General features: G+C 37.9%; 1 protein-coding gene across 3 annotated transcripts in view; it reads left to right on the forward strand.

Annotated features, from left to right (window-relative positions):
- BUB1B (BUB1 mitotic checkpoint serine/threonine kinase B) overlaps positions 1-17,741 on the forward strand; it is a 48,096-nt gene that overhangs the window by 20,504 nt on the left and 9,851 nt on the right. For 2 of the 3 annotated variants that reach the window (XM_045816283.2, XM_045816277.2), the window contains exons 7-17: positions 1,064-1,278; positions 1,451-1,542; positions 7,633-7,862; positions 9,421-9,533; positions 10,279-10,394; positions 11,118-11,164; positions 13,101-13,161; positions 13,287-13,392; positions 14,954-15,228; positions 16,702-16,856; positions 17,141-17,281. In XM_045816283.2, the coding sequence (XP_045672239.1) occupies positions 1,064-1,278; positions 1,451-1,542; positions 7,633-7,862; positions 9,421-9,533; positions 10,279-10,394; positions 11,118-11,164; positions 13,101-13,161; positions 13,287-13,392; positions 14,954-15,228; positions 16,702-16,856; positions 17,141-17,281 (1,551 nt within the window). The remainder of the gene's footprint in view (positions 1-1,063; positions 1,279-1,450; positions 1,543-7,632; positions 7,863-9,420; positions 9,534-10,278; positions 10,395-11,117; positions 11,165-13,100; positions 13,162-13,286; positions 13,393-14,953; positions 15,229-16,701; positions 16,857-17,140; positions 17,282-17,741) is intronic. The other variant, XM_045816293.2, reaches the window with a different exon arrangement.

A 17,741-nucleotide genomic window follows, 5' to 3' on the forward strand; every position in this document is an offset into this window, starting at 1 on the left:
GCATCAAGAGTTTCTGAGTTTGTTAGTTGAAAGAAGATATGCAATAATATAGCCAGTATTGTCAAAGTAAAGCTTACATGTACCGGAGCCTCAGAGAATGTATTAACATGGTCTTCAGCTTTTGGGGGCCAGAAATTGGACTCTCTTTCTATACCTAAAGATGATCAATGATAAGCTTTTTTTTTTATTATTCAGCATGTTTAGGGAAGTTTTAGATTCACAGCAGAATTGACTAGAAAGTACAGAGAGCAATAAGCTTTTACTAACTACATTTATAGCAGTTAGACGGATGGACCAGAATTTTTAAAAATCTCTTATTCCTTTTGTGATCTCAGCTTACCAGTATTCAAAATGTTACTTGCAGATCCTAGAATTAAGGTATAGGGAGTATATAGACCTAAAGAATATTCCATCCAGATCGTAATGAAGCTTGATTATAATGAGCACCACAACAGAGAACACCCCTAATAAATGGGCTAATTTGTCTTCACTAGATTCAGCACGTTTCAGCTGATTTCCATTGAGAGAAAAATTTTAAATTGACAAATGAAGACTTAAGTTAGGTAGTCTCTGAGAAAACTAGACAGCGTTAGAATGATGATTGAAGGAAGATGTAGAATTTTTTTTTTAAGATTTTGTTTATTCATCAGAGAGAAAGCGAGCACAAGCAGGAGCAGCGGCAGGCAGAGGGAGAAGGAGGCTCCCCCCTGAGCAAGGAGCCCCATGTGGGACTCCATCCCAGGACCCTGGGATCATGACCTGAGCTGAAGGCAGATGCTTAACCAACTGAGCCACCCAGGCACCCCTACTTTTTTTTTAATGTATCTAAAAATAAAAGACTGGAGGTGAGGGAAAGGAGGGAGAGTATAAGTAACACAATGGATTAAAAAGTTAATAATTTGATTCATGAAAGGTTTTTAAAAATTATTGTTTAAAAAAATCTCTTTGTTTCTATGGTAGTAGGGGTAATCTCCTTGATTTTAGGAAGTATTAGGTATACCTTATCTGGCATCTAAGTTGATAATTAAAGATTTTACTTAAAGTTTTAATATTTTTCTCCTAGCTCCAAACCAGAACAGAGGACTCCAAAATCCAGTTCCTCAACAGATGCAAAGTAATTCCAGAATTACTGTTTTTGATGAAAATGCTGATGAGGCTTCTAGAGCAGAGTTGTCTAAGCCTACAGTTCAGCCATGGATAGCACCCCCTGTGTCCAGGGCCAAAGAGAATGAGCTGCAGGCAGGCCCTTGGAACACAGGCAGGCCTTTGGAATACAGGGTAAGGACTCTTAGCTCCAGTATAATTGCCAACATAACAGAGACTTCAGATTTAGAGTAGAAGAGTATTTTTAGCATGTCTTTTAATTCCTCCTGAATGATTAGGCGTGGTTGGCATATACTTTGTCAGAATGTGTAATTGTGGTAATTTTCATTTTTTTCTTCATCGCCAGCCTCGTGGTGGTACAGCTTCTGTGACCGCTGTACCCTCTCTGCTTCCCAGTTTTACTCCATATGTTGAAGAAACTGCACAACAGCCAGTTATGTGAGTTTGATTTCCTGATATTTTGAGGTGGGAATTATTAAGAGTGAGCAGGGTCACCTATTCTGGTTCCCAAAGGCATTTCCTTCTCTATGGGGATGGAAGTAACCAGACAAATTGTGTTTTTTTAATGTCTATATTCTTTAGAGTATGTTAGGGCTAAAAGAACATTTGGTAATATTCTTATTAAGGAATAAACTGCGTAGGTTTATATTTACATTGCTATAGTCAAAGATAATCACTTTGATTTAAGTGAGATGTTCTACCTTTGTTATTGACAGTAATTAGAAATTATGATAGTTTTTCCTCTTACCCTGTTCCTTCCTTCTGGATGTCTTTTTCCTTTTCTTCCTAACCCTTAGCATTTCTGTTATAAGAAAAGGAATGATAGGATAGGTGATACTTAGATCATCAGGCAGTGTGAGATCTAGTCTAATACACATTGCACAGTATATAATACTAGGATCAGATTCTGTGTCCCAGTACAAGAGTTTTCTCAAAACTAATCTATAACCCCTCATCACTATATGCTAGATACTATAGGAATGCAAAAATAGATAGGATTTATAGCAAAAAATTCTGCCTGATAAGAGCTCAACACAAGGGAGGATATTCTTAAGACATCTCTATGAGAGACACCTGGGTGATGCAGTTGGTTGGGTGTCTGACTCTTGGTTTTGGCTCAGGTTGTGATCTCAGGGTCATGGGATCATCTGAGAGCGGAGTCCGCTTGAAACTCCCTCTGCTCCTCCCCACCGTGCTCGCTGTCTCTCTTACGCAGATGAATAAATCTTTCTAAAAAAGAAGGAAAGAAAAAAATCTTACGAGACTTTACAAAGGATTACCTAAAGAAATTGATAGCACACATTTGTGGATATTTAATTTTTCGAATGTTTCAAATCACCTGTAGATAAAATTATGGCAAAATAAATATGGTATAGAAAATGTTGAACTTTAGGGGCGCCTGGGTGGCACAGCAGTTAAAGCGTCTGCCTTCGGCTCAGGGCGTGATCCCGGCGTTACGGGATCGAGCCCCACGTCGGGCTCCTCCGCTATGAGCCTGCTTCTTCCTCTCCCACTCCCCCTGCTTGTGTTCCCTCTCTCGCTGGCTGTCTCTATCCCTGTCAAATAAATAAATAAAATCTTTAAAAAAAAAAAAAAGAAAATGTTGAACTTTATTTTTATTTGAACTCTTCTTCATGGCTATCTTATTTGACCTGTCTGCTACATTTTTCTTTGGTTTGTGTTTTTTTCTTAATGATATGTTCCAGGAGCTCTTCATAGCTAATCAGCTAAAATCTGTAATAGGAGTTGCAAATATCTCCCCCTAATTTGTCACTTGTTTTTGATCTTGTTTAGCAGTAACCATTACAAATATATTTCTAATTCCTATGTAGATTTAACAGTCTTCATTATGGTTTCTATGTCTCCATCATTCTTTGCTGGGATTACTGCAACCTACCTAATCTTTCTACTTCTAGTGTTACTCATCCCATTCATTCTTTATCCTGTCACAGGTCTGCATTGCAAATCTGATTGTTTCATTTTCCTGATCAGAATCCCTTGCTTGGTCCCCATAACCTTTGGGATGAAACCAAAACTCCGTAAGATTAATTATAAGACTGTTCTTGATTTGGCCTCTACTAACATCTCCAGTTTCCTCCCCCACATGTAGTCAAACCCGACTGCAAGTTTCTGAACTTGTCGAGAGCAGCTACCCTTTGGACGTTTGAGTTGTTTCTACTTTTTGGCTAATTATGAATAATGCTTCTGTGAACATTTGTGTATATGGGTTTTTTTTTGTGGACATCTGTTTTCATTTCCTATGGGTATATACCTCAGAAGGGAATTGCTGAGTCATATAGTAACTCCATGTTTAACATTTTCAGAAACTGTCAAACTGTTTTCCAAAGAGGCGGCACCATTTTCTGTTCCCAAGTTGCCATAATGAATGAGGGCTCCAGTTTCTCCACATCCTCACCAACATTTTTTATTATTCACTTTCTTTTGGTTTTGTTTTTTTGGTTATTGCCATCCTAGCGGGTGTGAAGCAGTATCTCATTGTGGTTTTGATTTGCATTTTTCTAATGATTAATGATGTTAAACATCTTTTCATGGACTTACTGGCCATTTGTATTTCTTTGGAGAAATGCCCATTCAAATCCTTTACCTGTTTTTCAATTGGATTATTTGTCTTTTTATTTATTTATTTACAGATTTTATTTTTTTGAGAAAGAGCGTGAGCCCGAGTGGGGGGAGGGGCAGAGGGAAGGGGCAGAATCCCAAGTGGACTCGGTGCTGATGTCTGAGTCCGATGCAGGGCTTGATCCCATGACTCTGAGATCACACCCTGAGCTAAAATCAAGAGTTGGTGGCCCAACCCATTGAGCCACCCAGATGCCCTGTCTTTTTATTTTTGAGTTGTAAGAATTTATATATTCTGAGTACAAGTTACTTATCAGATACATGATTTGCAAATATTTTTTCCCATTCTATCAGTTGTCTTTTCATTTTCTTTGTTCTTTTCACTTTCTTGATGTTATCTTTTGAAGCCCAAAAGGTTTAAAAATTTTGATGAAGTGCAACTTACTTTTTACTTTTGTTTCTTATATTTTTGGTGTTGCATCCAAGAAGGCTTTGCCTAACTCAAGACCATGAAGATTTACTCTCAGTTTTCTTCTGAAGGTTCTATAGTTCTAGCTCTTACATTTAGGTCTGTGATCTATTCTTATCTAACATTTGTGTATGACATAAGGAAAGAGTCCTACTTCATTCTTCTGCATGTGGATATACAGTTGTTTGAAAAAACTTCTTTCCTCATTAGATGGTCTTGGTACTCTTCTTTTTTTTCAGAGAGGGGGTAGGGAGGGACAGAGGGAGAGAGAGAGATCTCAAGCAGGCTCCACACCCAGCATAGAGCCTTATGCGGGGCTCAGTCTCACAACCCTGAGATCATGACCTGAGCTGAAATCAAGAGTCAGACGCTTAACTGACTGAGCCACCCAGGTGCTGCAAATGGTCTTGGTACTCTTGTTGCAAATCAACTGACCATAATGTATGGATTTATTTTTGAGACTTTTCTATTCCATTGATCTACATGTGTGTCCTTATCCCATAGCCTTGATTACTGTAGATTTGTTGTAACTTTTAAAATCTAGAGGTTTGAGTCTCCCAACTTAGTTCTTCTTTTTAAAGATTGTTTTGACCATTCTGGTCCCCTTGCAATTCCATCTGAATTTTAGGATCATTTTGGTAATTTCTGCAAAATAACCAGCTGGGATTGTGTTACGGCTTGTGCTCTGAATTTGTTGATCAATTTCATGAATATTGCCATCTTAATAATATTAAATCTTCTGATCCATGGACATGGAATATCTTTTATTTATATCTTCTTTCATTTCTTTCAACAGTGTTTCATAGTTTTCAGAATACAAATTTTGCACTTTTTAAAAAAATAAGTAGATGTTATTTTTTTTGAGCTATTTTAGGTTTATAGAAAAATTGTACAGAAAGTACAGAGAGTTCCCATATACTTCCTCCTCCCCAACCCTGTACACAGTTCTCCCTATTAATATCTTGCATCAGTATGGTTCATTTGTTGTAACTGATGCACCAATATTGATACATTATTAACCAATGTTCATAGTTTGCATTAGGGTTCACTCCGATGTGTTTTACAGTTCTATGGGTTTTTCATGTGTCCATCATTGCAGGGTCAAAATAGTTTCAAGTGCCTTAAAACTTTCCTCTACTCCACCTGTTCATTTATCCTTCCCTCAAATCCCTGGCAACCACTGATCTTTATATTGTCTTTATAGTTCTACCTTTTCCAGAAGTCCTAGAGTTGGAAATAAACAGTATATAAGCTTTTCAGACTGGCTTTTCTCAGTAAAATGCATTTAAGGTTTCTTCATGTCTTTTTTGTGGCTTAATAGCTCATTTATTGTTAGTACTGAATGATAGTCCATGTGTGGATGTTTATCCAGTTATGGGAGGGCATCTTGGTTGCTTCCAATTTTGGCAATTATGAATAAAGTTGCTATCAACCTTTGTATGCAGGGTTTTATGTGGACTTAAGTTTTCAACTGATATAGCTGGATTATATCATAAGACTCAGTTTTGTAAGAAAGTGCCAAACTCTCTTCCAAAGTGGCGGCACCATTTTGTGTTCATTCATACCTCCACATCCTTGTCAACATTTGGTGTTATCAGTATTTTAGATTTTAACCATTCTAATAGTTGTGTAGTGGTATCTCATTTTTTTAATTTGTAATTTCTTGATAATATATGACATTGAGTATGTTTTATATGTATATTTGCCTTCTGTGTATCTTCTTTGGTGTCTATTCACACTTCTTTTTAAAAAATTTATTCTGAAGTACTTCATTCTCTTTGGTGCTGCTATAAATAAAAATGTTTTCTTAATTTCCTTTTCTGCTCATTGCAAGTGTATAAAATACATTGATTTTCATATATTGATTTTATATCTTACTTCTTTGGTGAACTCATTATTAGCCCCAGTAGTTTTTACAGATTCTTAGGATTTTCTATATATAAGCATCTGCAAGTAGAGATCATTTTTACTTCTTTTCCCACTTGGATGTTTTGTTTCTTTTTTTTTTAAATTTATGCTTTATTTCTTTTTTTTCCTGATTGCCCTGGCTAGAAATTCCAGTACAGTTTTGAATAGAAGTGGCAAGAAAGGACATTCTTATCTTGTTCCTGATCTTAGAGGAGAAGCATTCAGTCTTTCATCATTAAGTATGATGTTTGTGTGGGTTTTTTGTAGATGTCCTTTAACAGGTTGAACAAGCTGAGGAAGTCTTTTATATATGTAGATGCTTGGACCCTACCATTAAATAAGGTTCTGATTTAGTGGATCTAGGGTAGGGACAAGATGTCTGGGGGGGGGGGTTATTGGGGTTTTTTAAAGATTTTATTTGTTTAGAGAGAGCGTGAGCAGGGGGAGACGCAGAGGGAGAGAGAGAGAATCTCAAGCCGACTGCGCTGAGTGCAGAACCCGATGTGGGGCTCCATCTCAGGACCCTGAGATCATGATCTGAGCCGAAATCAAGAGTCAGATGCTTGGGGCGCCTGGGTGGCTCAGCTGTTAAGCATCTGCCTTCGGCTCAGGTCATGATCCCAGGGTCCTGGGATTGAGCCCCGCATGGGCTTTCTGCTAGGCAGGAAGCCTGCTTCTCCCTCTCACACTCCCCTTGCTTGTGTTCCCTCTCTCGCTATCTCTCTCTGTCAAATACATTTAAAAAAAAAAAAAAAGAGTTGATGCTTGACCGACTTAACCAAATGCCCCGGGACCAGGTATCTTTAGTTGTAAAAAGGCACATAAGAAAATAAAAGGTATATAAGTAATTCTGTCCATAGCCAGAATTAAGAACATTTGCCCTGTTTTGATTGAAGTACTTCATGCTTCATCCTTTCAAACCTGTATTATCACTTTTTTTTTTTTAAGATTTTATTTATTTATTTGACAGAGACAGCCAGCGAGAGAAGGAACACAAGCAGGGGGAGTGGGAGAGGAAGAGGCGGGCTCCCAGCGGAGGAGCCTGATGTGGGGCTCGATCCCAGAACGCTGGGATCACGCCCTGAGCTGAAGGCAGACGCTTAACGACTGCGCCACCCAGGCGCCCCTTTATTATCACTTTCATTCTTTCCTCTTAGCTGAGAACCTTGAACTTGACATCATCAATTCCCTAAATGTTGTATTCCTAACTCTAATTGTTCTTGGTGATAAACAGTAACAAATGGGCTATATTTCATAGGTTAATTTTCTTTCATATACCGGGTTTGATTAAGATATGATATTCAGATTTATCTATAAGGAATATAAGCTATTTGATGACCCTAACTTATGGCTGATTTCACTCCTCCTCATAACAGAGTAGTACTCAGAGCATGACTGTTGATAATCCATGTAAATTATTTTTTAGCCTCTTTTCTCAATCTTCTTTGTTTTTATTTTTTGAAATCAATTATACATAGTCTTGCTACTGACATTGTCCCTGTGTTCTGTCAAAACATGTAAGAAATAACTCATTTGACTTATGGTGAATAATAATTATTTTGCTTCTTTAGGACACCATGTAAAATTGAACCTAGTATAAACCACATTCTAAGCACAAGAAAGCCTGGAAAGGAAGAAGGAGATCCCCTGCAAAGAGTTCAAAGCCATCAGCAAGAGTCCCAGGAGAAGAAAGAGAAGATGATGTATTGTAAGGAGAAGATTTATGCAGGGGTTGGGGAGTTCTCCTTTGAAGAGATCCGGGCTGAAGTTTTCCGGAAGAAATTAAAAGAGCAAAGAGAAGGTATGTGTATTGATCTAGTTCATAGCAAAATTTCTTGGGAATTGTAATCTTTGTCACTTCCCGTTATTTTCTCAAACATTCCCTCTACTTCAGTGAAGCAGTTCTGATCATGGTCACCGGAAACCTCCTTTTTGCCAATTCCAGTGGCCATTTATCAGTCTTGATCTTTTTTGACCTCTTGGCTTCATTTGACTCAGTTAATGAAATACTTGTTTATGAAATGCTTCTCTTGGCTTTTTTCTTGGTGTGTATTCCCTCTCAGTTTCCTTCACTGCTATTCTTCTCATCAAAGACTTCTTCCTAAGGCCCAGGATAGAATCTTGGAATATTCAAATTATCTTTTCTTTCTACAGCTATCACTAAGTAATGGATTAAATACTGTTTACAAGCTGGGCACTCACCAATTTATATCTCTATCCCTGACATTTCACCTGAACTCCAGACTCCTATTTAGTTACCTGTATCTATTGGCTATTCCAACAGACATTTTAAACTCAACATAGCCAGAACAGAATTACTGATTTCTGCCAAAAACCACACCCTAACACATACGCATATCACAGCCTTCCCCATTTTAGTAAAAGGGAACACCATGCACCCAGTTGGTTCAAGCCAGAAAACCCAGAAGTCATCTCTGATCCCTCTTTCTGTACCATTCCCCCACATCTAATGAATAAGCCTATCAACTGTACCACCAAAAATTTCCCCAATCTTTCATTTATCACCATTCTCATTATTAATTCAAACCGCCATCTTTTAGGTAGACTACTGCAGCCAGACTTTCTGCCTTCAGTCTGGCCTTACTACAGTCCATTTTGCTCATAGCAGATGATCTTTATAAAAAGTCCAGGTCCTATCATTACTTTACTTAAAATTCTTCAGTGTTTTCTCATTGTCTTACCATGCAGTACAAACTCTACCCACACACTGCTTGGCTCCTCCCTACCTCTCCAACCTCATCTTTAGCTTTCTCCCTCTTACTTTGCTACAATCATACTGGCCTTCTCTGGAATCCTTGAACACAGTGCTTGTTCCTGCATTAGGGCCTTTGTGCCAGCTTTGGCCTAGAATTTTTCCCCAGATCTTTATATGACTGGCTCCTTGTCATTCAGGTTACAACTTTGTGAATATCACTCTCTTAAAATGATCTTCCCTGCTTACCTGTCTTAAGTAGCTCCTGACCTCCGTTCTCCTACTCAGTCACACATTCTCACATCACCTATTTTATTTTTAACACTGATTTTCTTATTAATTTGTGTGTGTGTATGTCTCCCCCAAACTGAATGTTAGTGTCACATGACCAAGAACTTTGTATTATGCACCACTGACACATAAGTGCTCTGAATTGTGCTTGGCACATCATAGATATTCTGGTACTTATCGATTAAGTAAATTAAACAATAGAGACCTAGACCTCAAGTAGAGGACTTTGCTCCATTTATATTATTCTCATCTGTAATATTAGCTTGTATGTTGAGGCCATGAGCTCCAAAGACAGTTTTTGACAGAATAAATGGCTATGAGGAGTAACGTTATCAACCAACCTTACTGTTTCTAGCTGAGCTACTGACCAGTGCAGAGAAAAGAGCAGAAATGCAGAAACAGATTGAAGAGATGGAGAAGAAGCTCAAAGAAATTCAAACTACTCAGCGAGAAAGAACGGGTGATCAGGTCATTTCTCTCTCGCTTCTTTTTTTTTTTTCCCCCTTTTTTAAAGATCTATTTATTTATTTTAGAGATAGAGTATGCAAGCAGGGAGAGGGGCAGAGGGTGAGAGAGAGGGGAAGTAGAATCCCCACTGAGCGCGGAGCCCCATGCAGGGCTCCATCTCACACCCTGAGATATGACCTGAGGCGAAATGAAAAGTCACGCTCTTAACCATGCCACCCAGATGCCCCCATTTCTCTCTTTTTTTAATATAGAAAAGTACACTTATTGAAACAAATTTAAACAGTATAAAAGCATAGAAGATAAAAATCCTCCCAACCCCCATTCAGAGTTTCTGGTAGTTTCATGGCTATTAGTAGCAACAAAGTCCAGCAGAAGAGTAATTCAACAGGTGACCTCAAATGGAACTTGTGTCACTAGAAGTGATGCAATTTATTGACTTCTTATTTAGACTCTAAACCATTGTTTTATAACTTCTGGACTTTAGCTTTTTATTCTAGTTATGTTTGCATTGAAATGGGGTCACCCAAAGAAATCTGGTATAGGCTTGGCACTGCTCGGTTGAGTACAACAGAAGCAATTTATACTAGGAACGTAAATTATTAGAACTTTTATAGTATAGATATTTTATATGGTTAGTGGGTATCTAGGTGAAGAGCATGGTAAACCTAATTTTGGAACTAAAGCTTGAAAATAGGATTTTTTAGATAGGAGAGAAACATTGATTTTGCTTATTTAATGCAAATAGCAAGAAGAGAAGATGACTACAAAGGAGACAGCTGAACTGCAAATTGCTTCGGAGTCTCAGGAAATACCAGGAATGGCTCTATCCAATTCTGTTTGTCCAGTAAACTCTTGTGCCAGGTAGGACCACATTGGTGGAAGGGATGATGCTTATAGGAGGGCACTTAGAGCCAACCTTTGTCTCTAATGACTTGAAGTCTTTTGTAATATCAAGACAAAATGTTTGCAAGTCTCTGTCACAACGTAAGCTTTGATGCTGATGAGGGAAGACAGGGTACTCACTTTTTTTCCATTAAAAAAATACATGTTTCTTACAGAAACAATCAAATATCATTTTTAAATTCAAAACAAATTTTTTTAAAGTAGGCTGCACGCCCAGCATTGAGCCCAACATGGGGCTTGGACTCACAACCTTGAGATTAAGACCAGAGCCGGGATCAAGAGTCGGACGCTTAACCGACTGAGCCACCCAGGCACCCCTCAAATACAATTTTTTAAGGATAAAGCCACCCATTTCTACAACCAAGAAATTACTGCTATTAACATAAGTATATCCTTATGTGTTCTGTTTTTTGTTTTATTTGATAAAAATGAGAGTTTACCATTTTGTAATCTGTTTATACTGTTAATGTTAAAACATCTATTGTCAAATATACTTCTGTAACATTTTAATGACTGAAGGTTCTACCTTCTTAAAGAATTTGGATTAACAGTACTAGAATATTTTTTTTATCTTAGAGTGAAGAAGCTTATATTTAGTGAAAAAGCCTCTTGGACTTATAAGAATCAAATAATTCTTTCTGTGGGTACTTAGGACGTGTTCTAAAACAAGTTTCTTCACAGGGAGACTTCACTTGCAGAAAACATTTGGCAAGAACCTCATTCTAAAGGTGAGTTGTATTTGACAATGTCATGAAAAACTTACCTATAGCAAACACATTATGTAATATGTGGTAAATATTTTTCTTAATTATGGTAAAGGGAGCCGTAAGAAGACAGAGGGGAACTAAGATACTATCGTATCTTTGAATCATGGAATTCAGTTATAAACATATGATTCGAGATAGGATAGAATTTTTTTTTTAAGATTTTATTTATTTATTTGACAGAGAGAGAGACAGCCAGCGAGAGAGGGAACACAAGCAGGGAGAGTGGGAGAGGAAAAAGCAGGCTCCCAGCAGAGCAGGGAGCCCAGTGCGGGGCTCGATCCCAGACTCTGGGATCACGCCCTGAGCCAAAGGCAGACGCTTAACAACTGAGCCACCCAGGCACCCTGAGAAAGGATAGAAATTTAAGAATGTTTTTGTTTTTGTAAGATTCCTCGGTGCTTTGAAATGTTTAGTTTTACTGTAAATTTAAATTTATATTAACTACCGGATATTATTTTCCACCTTACCAATGTACACTGAGCAAAACCTATCAATAGTATCCAGCAGCCAAGAAAGTGGTTTTTCTTTTTATTTATTTATTTGAGAGAGAGAGAGAATGGTAGAGAGAGCATGAGAGGGGGGAGGGTCAGAGGGGAAGCCAACTTCCTCCTGAGCAGGGAGCCCAATGCGGGACTCAATCCTGGGACTCCAGGATCATGACCTGAGCCAAATGCAGTTGCTTAACCAACTGAGCCACCCAGGCACCAGAAAGTGGTTTTTTGGAAAAGAGGGGAAAAAATGTCTAAAACTAAAGCTATTTAGGGGTGCCTGGGTGGCTTAGTAGGTTAAGTGTCTGCCTTTGGCTCAGGTAATAATCCCAGGGTCCTGGGACCAAGCCCCACATCCAGCTCCCTGCTTGCGGGGAGCCTGCTTCTCCCTCTCCCTCTGCCTGCTCCCCATTTGTGCCCCCTCTCTGTCAAATAAATAAAATCCTTAAAAAAAAAACCCTGAAGCTATTTATATTCAAATTTATTCTTTTTTTTAAAGATTTTATTTATTTATTTGACAGAGACAGCACGCAAGCAGGGGAAACGGCAGGCAGAGGGAGAAGCAGGCTCCCCACTGAGCAGGGAGCCCGATGCGGCTCGATCCCAGGACCCTGGGATCATGACCTGAGCCAAAGGCAGAGCTTAACCAACTGAGCCACCCAGGCATCCCAAATTTATTCTCCTTTCATTTAAAAGTATGTTAAAAGTGGTAAAAACATGAATATCTACCTATTAGTAGTTTAAAAAAATTAAATAGAATCTGATTAAAACTCTAACTCTAACCACCAATTTATAGGAAATACAAAGCCTGGAGGAACATGTTAAACAACACAGGAAGATGTAATAGGCAAAAAATCCAGCATTATGGGGCAAACAACCAGTTTCTTCAACAGAAAATTACTAAAACAACAACAAACCCTCTAGAATCAAAGTGATTCAGGAGGCATTTCAACCAGTCACAGTATATGAATCTGCTTTCCCAATTCAAACTTTCTAAATAATTTTAGTAAAATGTGAATCTTCTGATCAGATATATGATACTCAGAAATTATTAATCTATAGGTATGATTATGTTTTGAGATTATGCTTTTTTGAACGAGCCTCTCTCTTTTAGAAATACATACTGAAATATTTACAAATGATATGATGTCTTAGATTTGCTTTAAAATAATTCAGAGTTGGGTTGGGTTTGGAAAGTAGTGGTAGTGGTGAGCAATAAAAATGAGACAATCATCCACGTTTAGATAACTGTTATTAAATGATCTCTACTTTTATATGTTTGAAATTGTTCATTTTAAAGAACAGATTACCTTTCTGCTTCCAAACAGCACAAAGTATTAATTGACTTAGATTTCTTAAAGAATAGGCATTTACTCTTAAGAGCATAAATCTGTTATCTTTTTCTATAGGTCCCAGTATACCTTTCTCCATTTTTGATGAGTTTCTTCTTTCAGAAAAAAAAAATACCAGGTTTGAAGTTTTTGTTTTGTTTTGATACTTAAAACTCTTCTATTGTTATGAATGAGGATGCATTAAGGTTTACTGTTATCTATGTGAACAGAAAAATAAATTAAGTGGGGTATGTTTTTTTCCAGTCGTCCTGCCGATCCCCCACGGGTTTTATCCCAACGAAGACCCTTTGCAATTCTCAAAACTTCAGAAAGCATCAACTCAAATGAGGATGTGTCTCCAGATGTTTGTGTAAGGAACAATATTCCTAAGTTAATATAAGCAGACCGGTGAATTGTTTCATTCAGCTCTCACAAAGTTAGGGTTAAAATTAAAATCACTTTGAACACATGAAAAGATGTTAACGTCATTAGTCATTAAGAATGTAGGTCAAAACCACAGTGAGATACAATCTCACATACACTGTGATGGCTGTAATCAAAGAAAATAACAGAAACAGAAAATAACAAGTGTTGGTGAGGATGTGGAGAAATTAGAACCCTCATACAGTGCTGGTAGGAGTATAAAATGGTGCAGCCACTTTGGAAAACAGCTTGGTAGTTCCTCAAAATGTTAAACATAGAGTTACCGTATGTATGACCTAGCAATTCTCTCCTAGGTATATATCCAAGACAATTAAAAACACGTTTACATTAAAAAAATTGTACGTGAATGTTCATAGCAACATTATTTATAATAGCCAAAATATACTAACATACATGCTATTATTTCACTTGTTATAAAACCCCTTATTTATTTATTTTTATTATAATTTTTTTTAAGTAGGCTCCACACCCAACATGGAACTTGAACTCATGAGCCCAAAACCAAGAGTCATGTGCTCTACCAACTGAGCCAGCCAAATGGCCCTAAAACCCTTAAGTATATGCACTTAAGTGTATGCTGTAACCTACCAGATGTGTATGGTAACAACCGTTGCCTCTGGGAAGTAGTAATTGGAGTGGAGATGGGGGTCAAGTGCGCAAGGGAGACTTTTTCACTATATATCCTTCTCAACTAGTCGACTTTTTAAACCATATACATGAATTACTTTGAAAGACAAAGGAAGGCACCTGGGTGGCTTATACGGTTAAGTGTCTGACTCTTGGTTTCAGCTGAGGTCATGATCTTGGGGTTCTGGGATCAAGCCCTGTGTCAGGCTCCATGCTCAGCGGGGAGTGTGCTTGAGACTCTCTCTCTCCCTTTGCCCCTGCCCCTGCTTGCAGGTGCACTAAAATAAATAAATAAATAAATAAATAAATAAATAAATAAATAAATAAATAAATAAATAAATAAATCTTTGAAAGACAAAGGAATATTTTAAAAATTTTCCATTTTTTTATACTTTATACTTTGTCTTCCATATTTTTTACTGTGACTGTTAATTATCTTTTAGAAATAAAATAAAAATTCAACATTTGGCATAGAAGAAGACTTAAAAGCTAGGAGGATAGCAGATTATCAGAACACTTTCTAGGTCAAAGCCAGAAGAAAAATAGTATTATTCTTCTGGTTCTTAGGTGAAATTGGTTGGGGAAAAAAACATTATCCAGTATTTTTCCTTTGTGTGGGAATCCTCACAGTATATTTTCTTGATAATACATAGTTTGCTATTTTCATGATATAAAACCTTTTTCCTCAGACGTACGATGTGCTTTTTAAAATTATCTTTCCTAGAGATTCTAATATGCTACTTCTGTACCCTACGTTGAAAATCACTTATCTAATGTTTGTCTCTCTAAGTAAAAAAGATACGTCCTCCATATGCTCACTGAACTATTTCAGCTAAACTTTATGAATTTTTTTTTTTCAGGATGAATTTACAGGAATTGAGCCCTTGAGTGAGGATGCTATTATCACAGGTTTCAGGAATGTAACTATCTGTCCTAACCCAGAAGACACTTGTGACTTCGCCAGAGCAGCTCGCTTTGTATCCACGCCTTTTCATGAGATAGTGTCCTTGAAGGATCTCCCTTCTGATCCTGAAAGGCTGCTGCAGGAGGAGGATCTAGACGTGAAGATCTCTGAGGACCAGCAGACTGCTTGTGGCACCATGTACAGCCCAACTCTCCGCATCAAGAAGCTCAGGTGATTGATTGTATGTTGCACAAACCAGACTGTTCGAGTGATCACTTATTCTGTGTGTGCTTGTCAGTTAGAGCCATCATTTATCAGGTTCTCACTACCTGCCAGGTACCGTGCTAAGTGCTTTACATGACACGCTGATAACGTGGTGGTGGGATTTGGTAATTGATTTGCGTATGAGGGTTAGAAGAAGTAAATTTTGGTGGTTATGAGACTGAGAGCCCCAGGAGGATTCTGGTGTCTATGAGAAACTTGGCAAAGTATACCTGATTGAGAGACAGGAGGCATTTTGTTTTTCCTTTAATACTAAGTTTTAAATAGTGGTAGAATAGCTTGATACTAATTTCAGATAGGCTAGAAGTGTACTTTTTTTTTTTTTTTTTTTTTTTAGATTTTATTTATTTGAGAGAGAGAGAGAGAGATCATGAGTAGGGGGGAGGGACAGAGGGAGAGGCAGACTCCCTGATGAGCAGGGAGCCTGAAGTGGGACTTGATCCCATGACCCTGGGATCATGATGTGAGCTGAAGGCAGATGCTTAACCAATTGAGCCACCCAGGAGCCCAGGAGTATACTTTTTTTAAGTATCTTTTAGGGGTGCCTGGGTGGCTCAGTTGGTTGAGTATCGGACTCTTGATTTCGGCTCAGGTTATGATCTCAGGATCATGAGATCAAGCCCTGGGTCAGTCTCCATGCTAAGCGTGGTTCCTCTGAGCCTGCTGAGTCCCTCTGCCTCTGCCCCTCCCCCTGCTCTCGCTCTCTTTCTCAAAAAGGAAGGAAGGAAGGAAGGAGAAGGGAAGGGAAGGGAGGAAAGAAGGAAGGAAGGAAGGAAGGAAGGAAGGAAGGAAGGAAGGAAGGAAGGAAGGAAGGAAGGAAGGAAGTCTTTAAAAAGATATAGTTACCTTTTAATGGGGAGGTGGAAATGAATAAAGGGTAGTATGAAGGAATGGCATAGGGAGCCACAGACTAAACCTTATGATCTATCTATATTTAAAAGTTGGCTAATTTAAACAAATGAATATTGGTTTTAGGAATATTCTTTAATTTGCCATTTTGTGCTTTTAAAACTGCATTTTCAAATTTTTGTCCAGTAAACTTTCAGTCACATTTGCTAGCATGTATTCACCTTGACTGATTTGGGTTTCCCTTTTTCTTTCTTGACCTTTTCTTATTAAAGAATAAAATGTATAGAGAAAGGATAAACAAGAAAAAAGTATCTTAGTGTTTCTCAGTAGTCTAGAATAGATGTAGATTAGGCATTTGCTATAGATTAGGTAAATAAAGCATAAATTTAGAAAATCTAATGCTGAGCATTGCCTGTCAACCAGGGTAGATAAAGTCACCTAAATTCTGATTATGAATCTATATCTGTTTCAGGAAAATAATAGACTCTGAAAATTAGGCTAATGAATACTAAATAACAAAGATAAAGTGATACCTGTTATCCCTATGAGGACTGACTCTTGTGGTTCTTTCAGCCCAATTATCGAAGACAGCCGTGAAGCCACACACTCCTCTGGGTTCTCTGGGTCTTCTGCCTCAGTTACAAGTTCCTCCTCCATCAAATGTCTTCAAATTCCTGAGAAACTGGAGCTTACTAATGAGACTGCAGGTAGCTTCATGCACACCACTTGTAAGCAGACCTCTACATCCATGTTTACTGAACACTTATTTATGTCAGCACACTGAGCTATGTGGGTTTTTTTTCCTATAGAAAAGTTCCCATAAATTGTGCAATTTCTAGAATGAATCAGTATTAACTGAACACCGTAGAGACCTGAGGTGGATGAGTTGTCTGAGGTTAGCTGTGTTGATTGTGCAATCTTGTGTTTTTTCCTCTCCTCTGTTTATAACACCTATTTTAGGTTATGGGGGTGAAGGGTTTTTTTTTTTTTCAACTGTTTTATTTTCCCCCAGACAACCCTACTCAGTCACCCTGGTGTCCACAGTATCGCAGACAACTACTAAAATCTCTGATGGAGCTGAGGGCCTCTGCAGGGTTTTTTATAGAAGATAGACCAATGCCTAAGTTGGAAATAGAAAAGGAAATTGAACTGGGTAAGTATCATTGAAGGTTTTTTGTATGGCACTATAAAAGTAAGGGATTATTGGTACTTGAGCTTGATGCTTGGGCACAGCATATATTTTTAGATGATAAGAAACAACATTATAGGGGCACTGGATGGCTTAGTCAGTAGAGCACGCAACTCTTGATCTCAGGGTCGTAAGTTCAAGCCCCACAATGAGGGTAGAGTTTACTTAATTAAAACAAAAAACAAAAAAACTCATGTATTAAAAAAAAAAAGAAAGAAAAATAAACAGCATTATAGAGGTTGATACACTGTTAAGTTCATGTCTGGGTAATGATATGGATTCTGTCTTCCCCTCTTTCAACTTTTAACAAATGATTTGGAAGAGTATTCTAACTGGCTGCTAACTGGCAAATATAAAGTACTTTTGGCCCTTAAACCAGGAAGTAAAAGCTAAGGGGGCTGTACATATTCACAGTGATTTTTAA

Source organism: Ursus americanus, chromosome 36 (genome assembly GCF_024610735.1).
Source record: "Ursus americanus isolate L20-20 chromosome 36, mUrsAme1.1.p, whole genome shotgun sequence".
NCBI classification, from domain to species: domain Eukaryota; kingdom Metazoa; phylum Chordata; class Mammalia; order Carnivora; family Ursidae; genus Ursus; species Ursus americanus.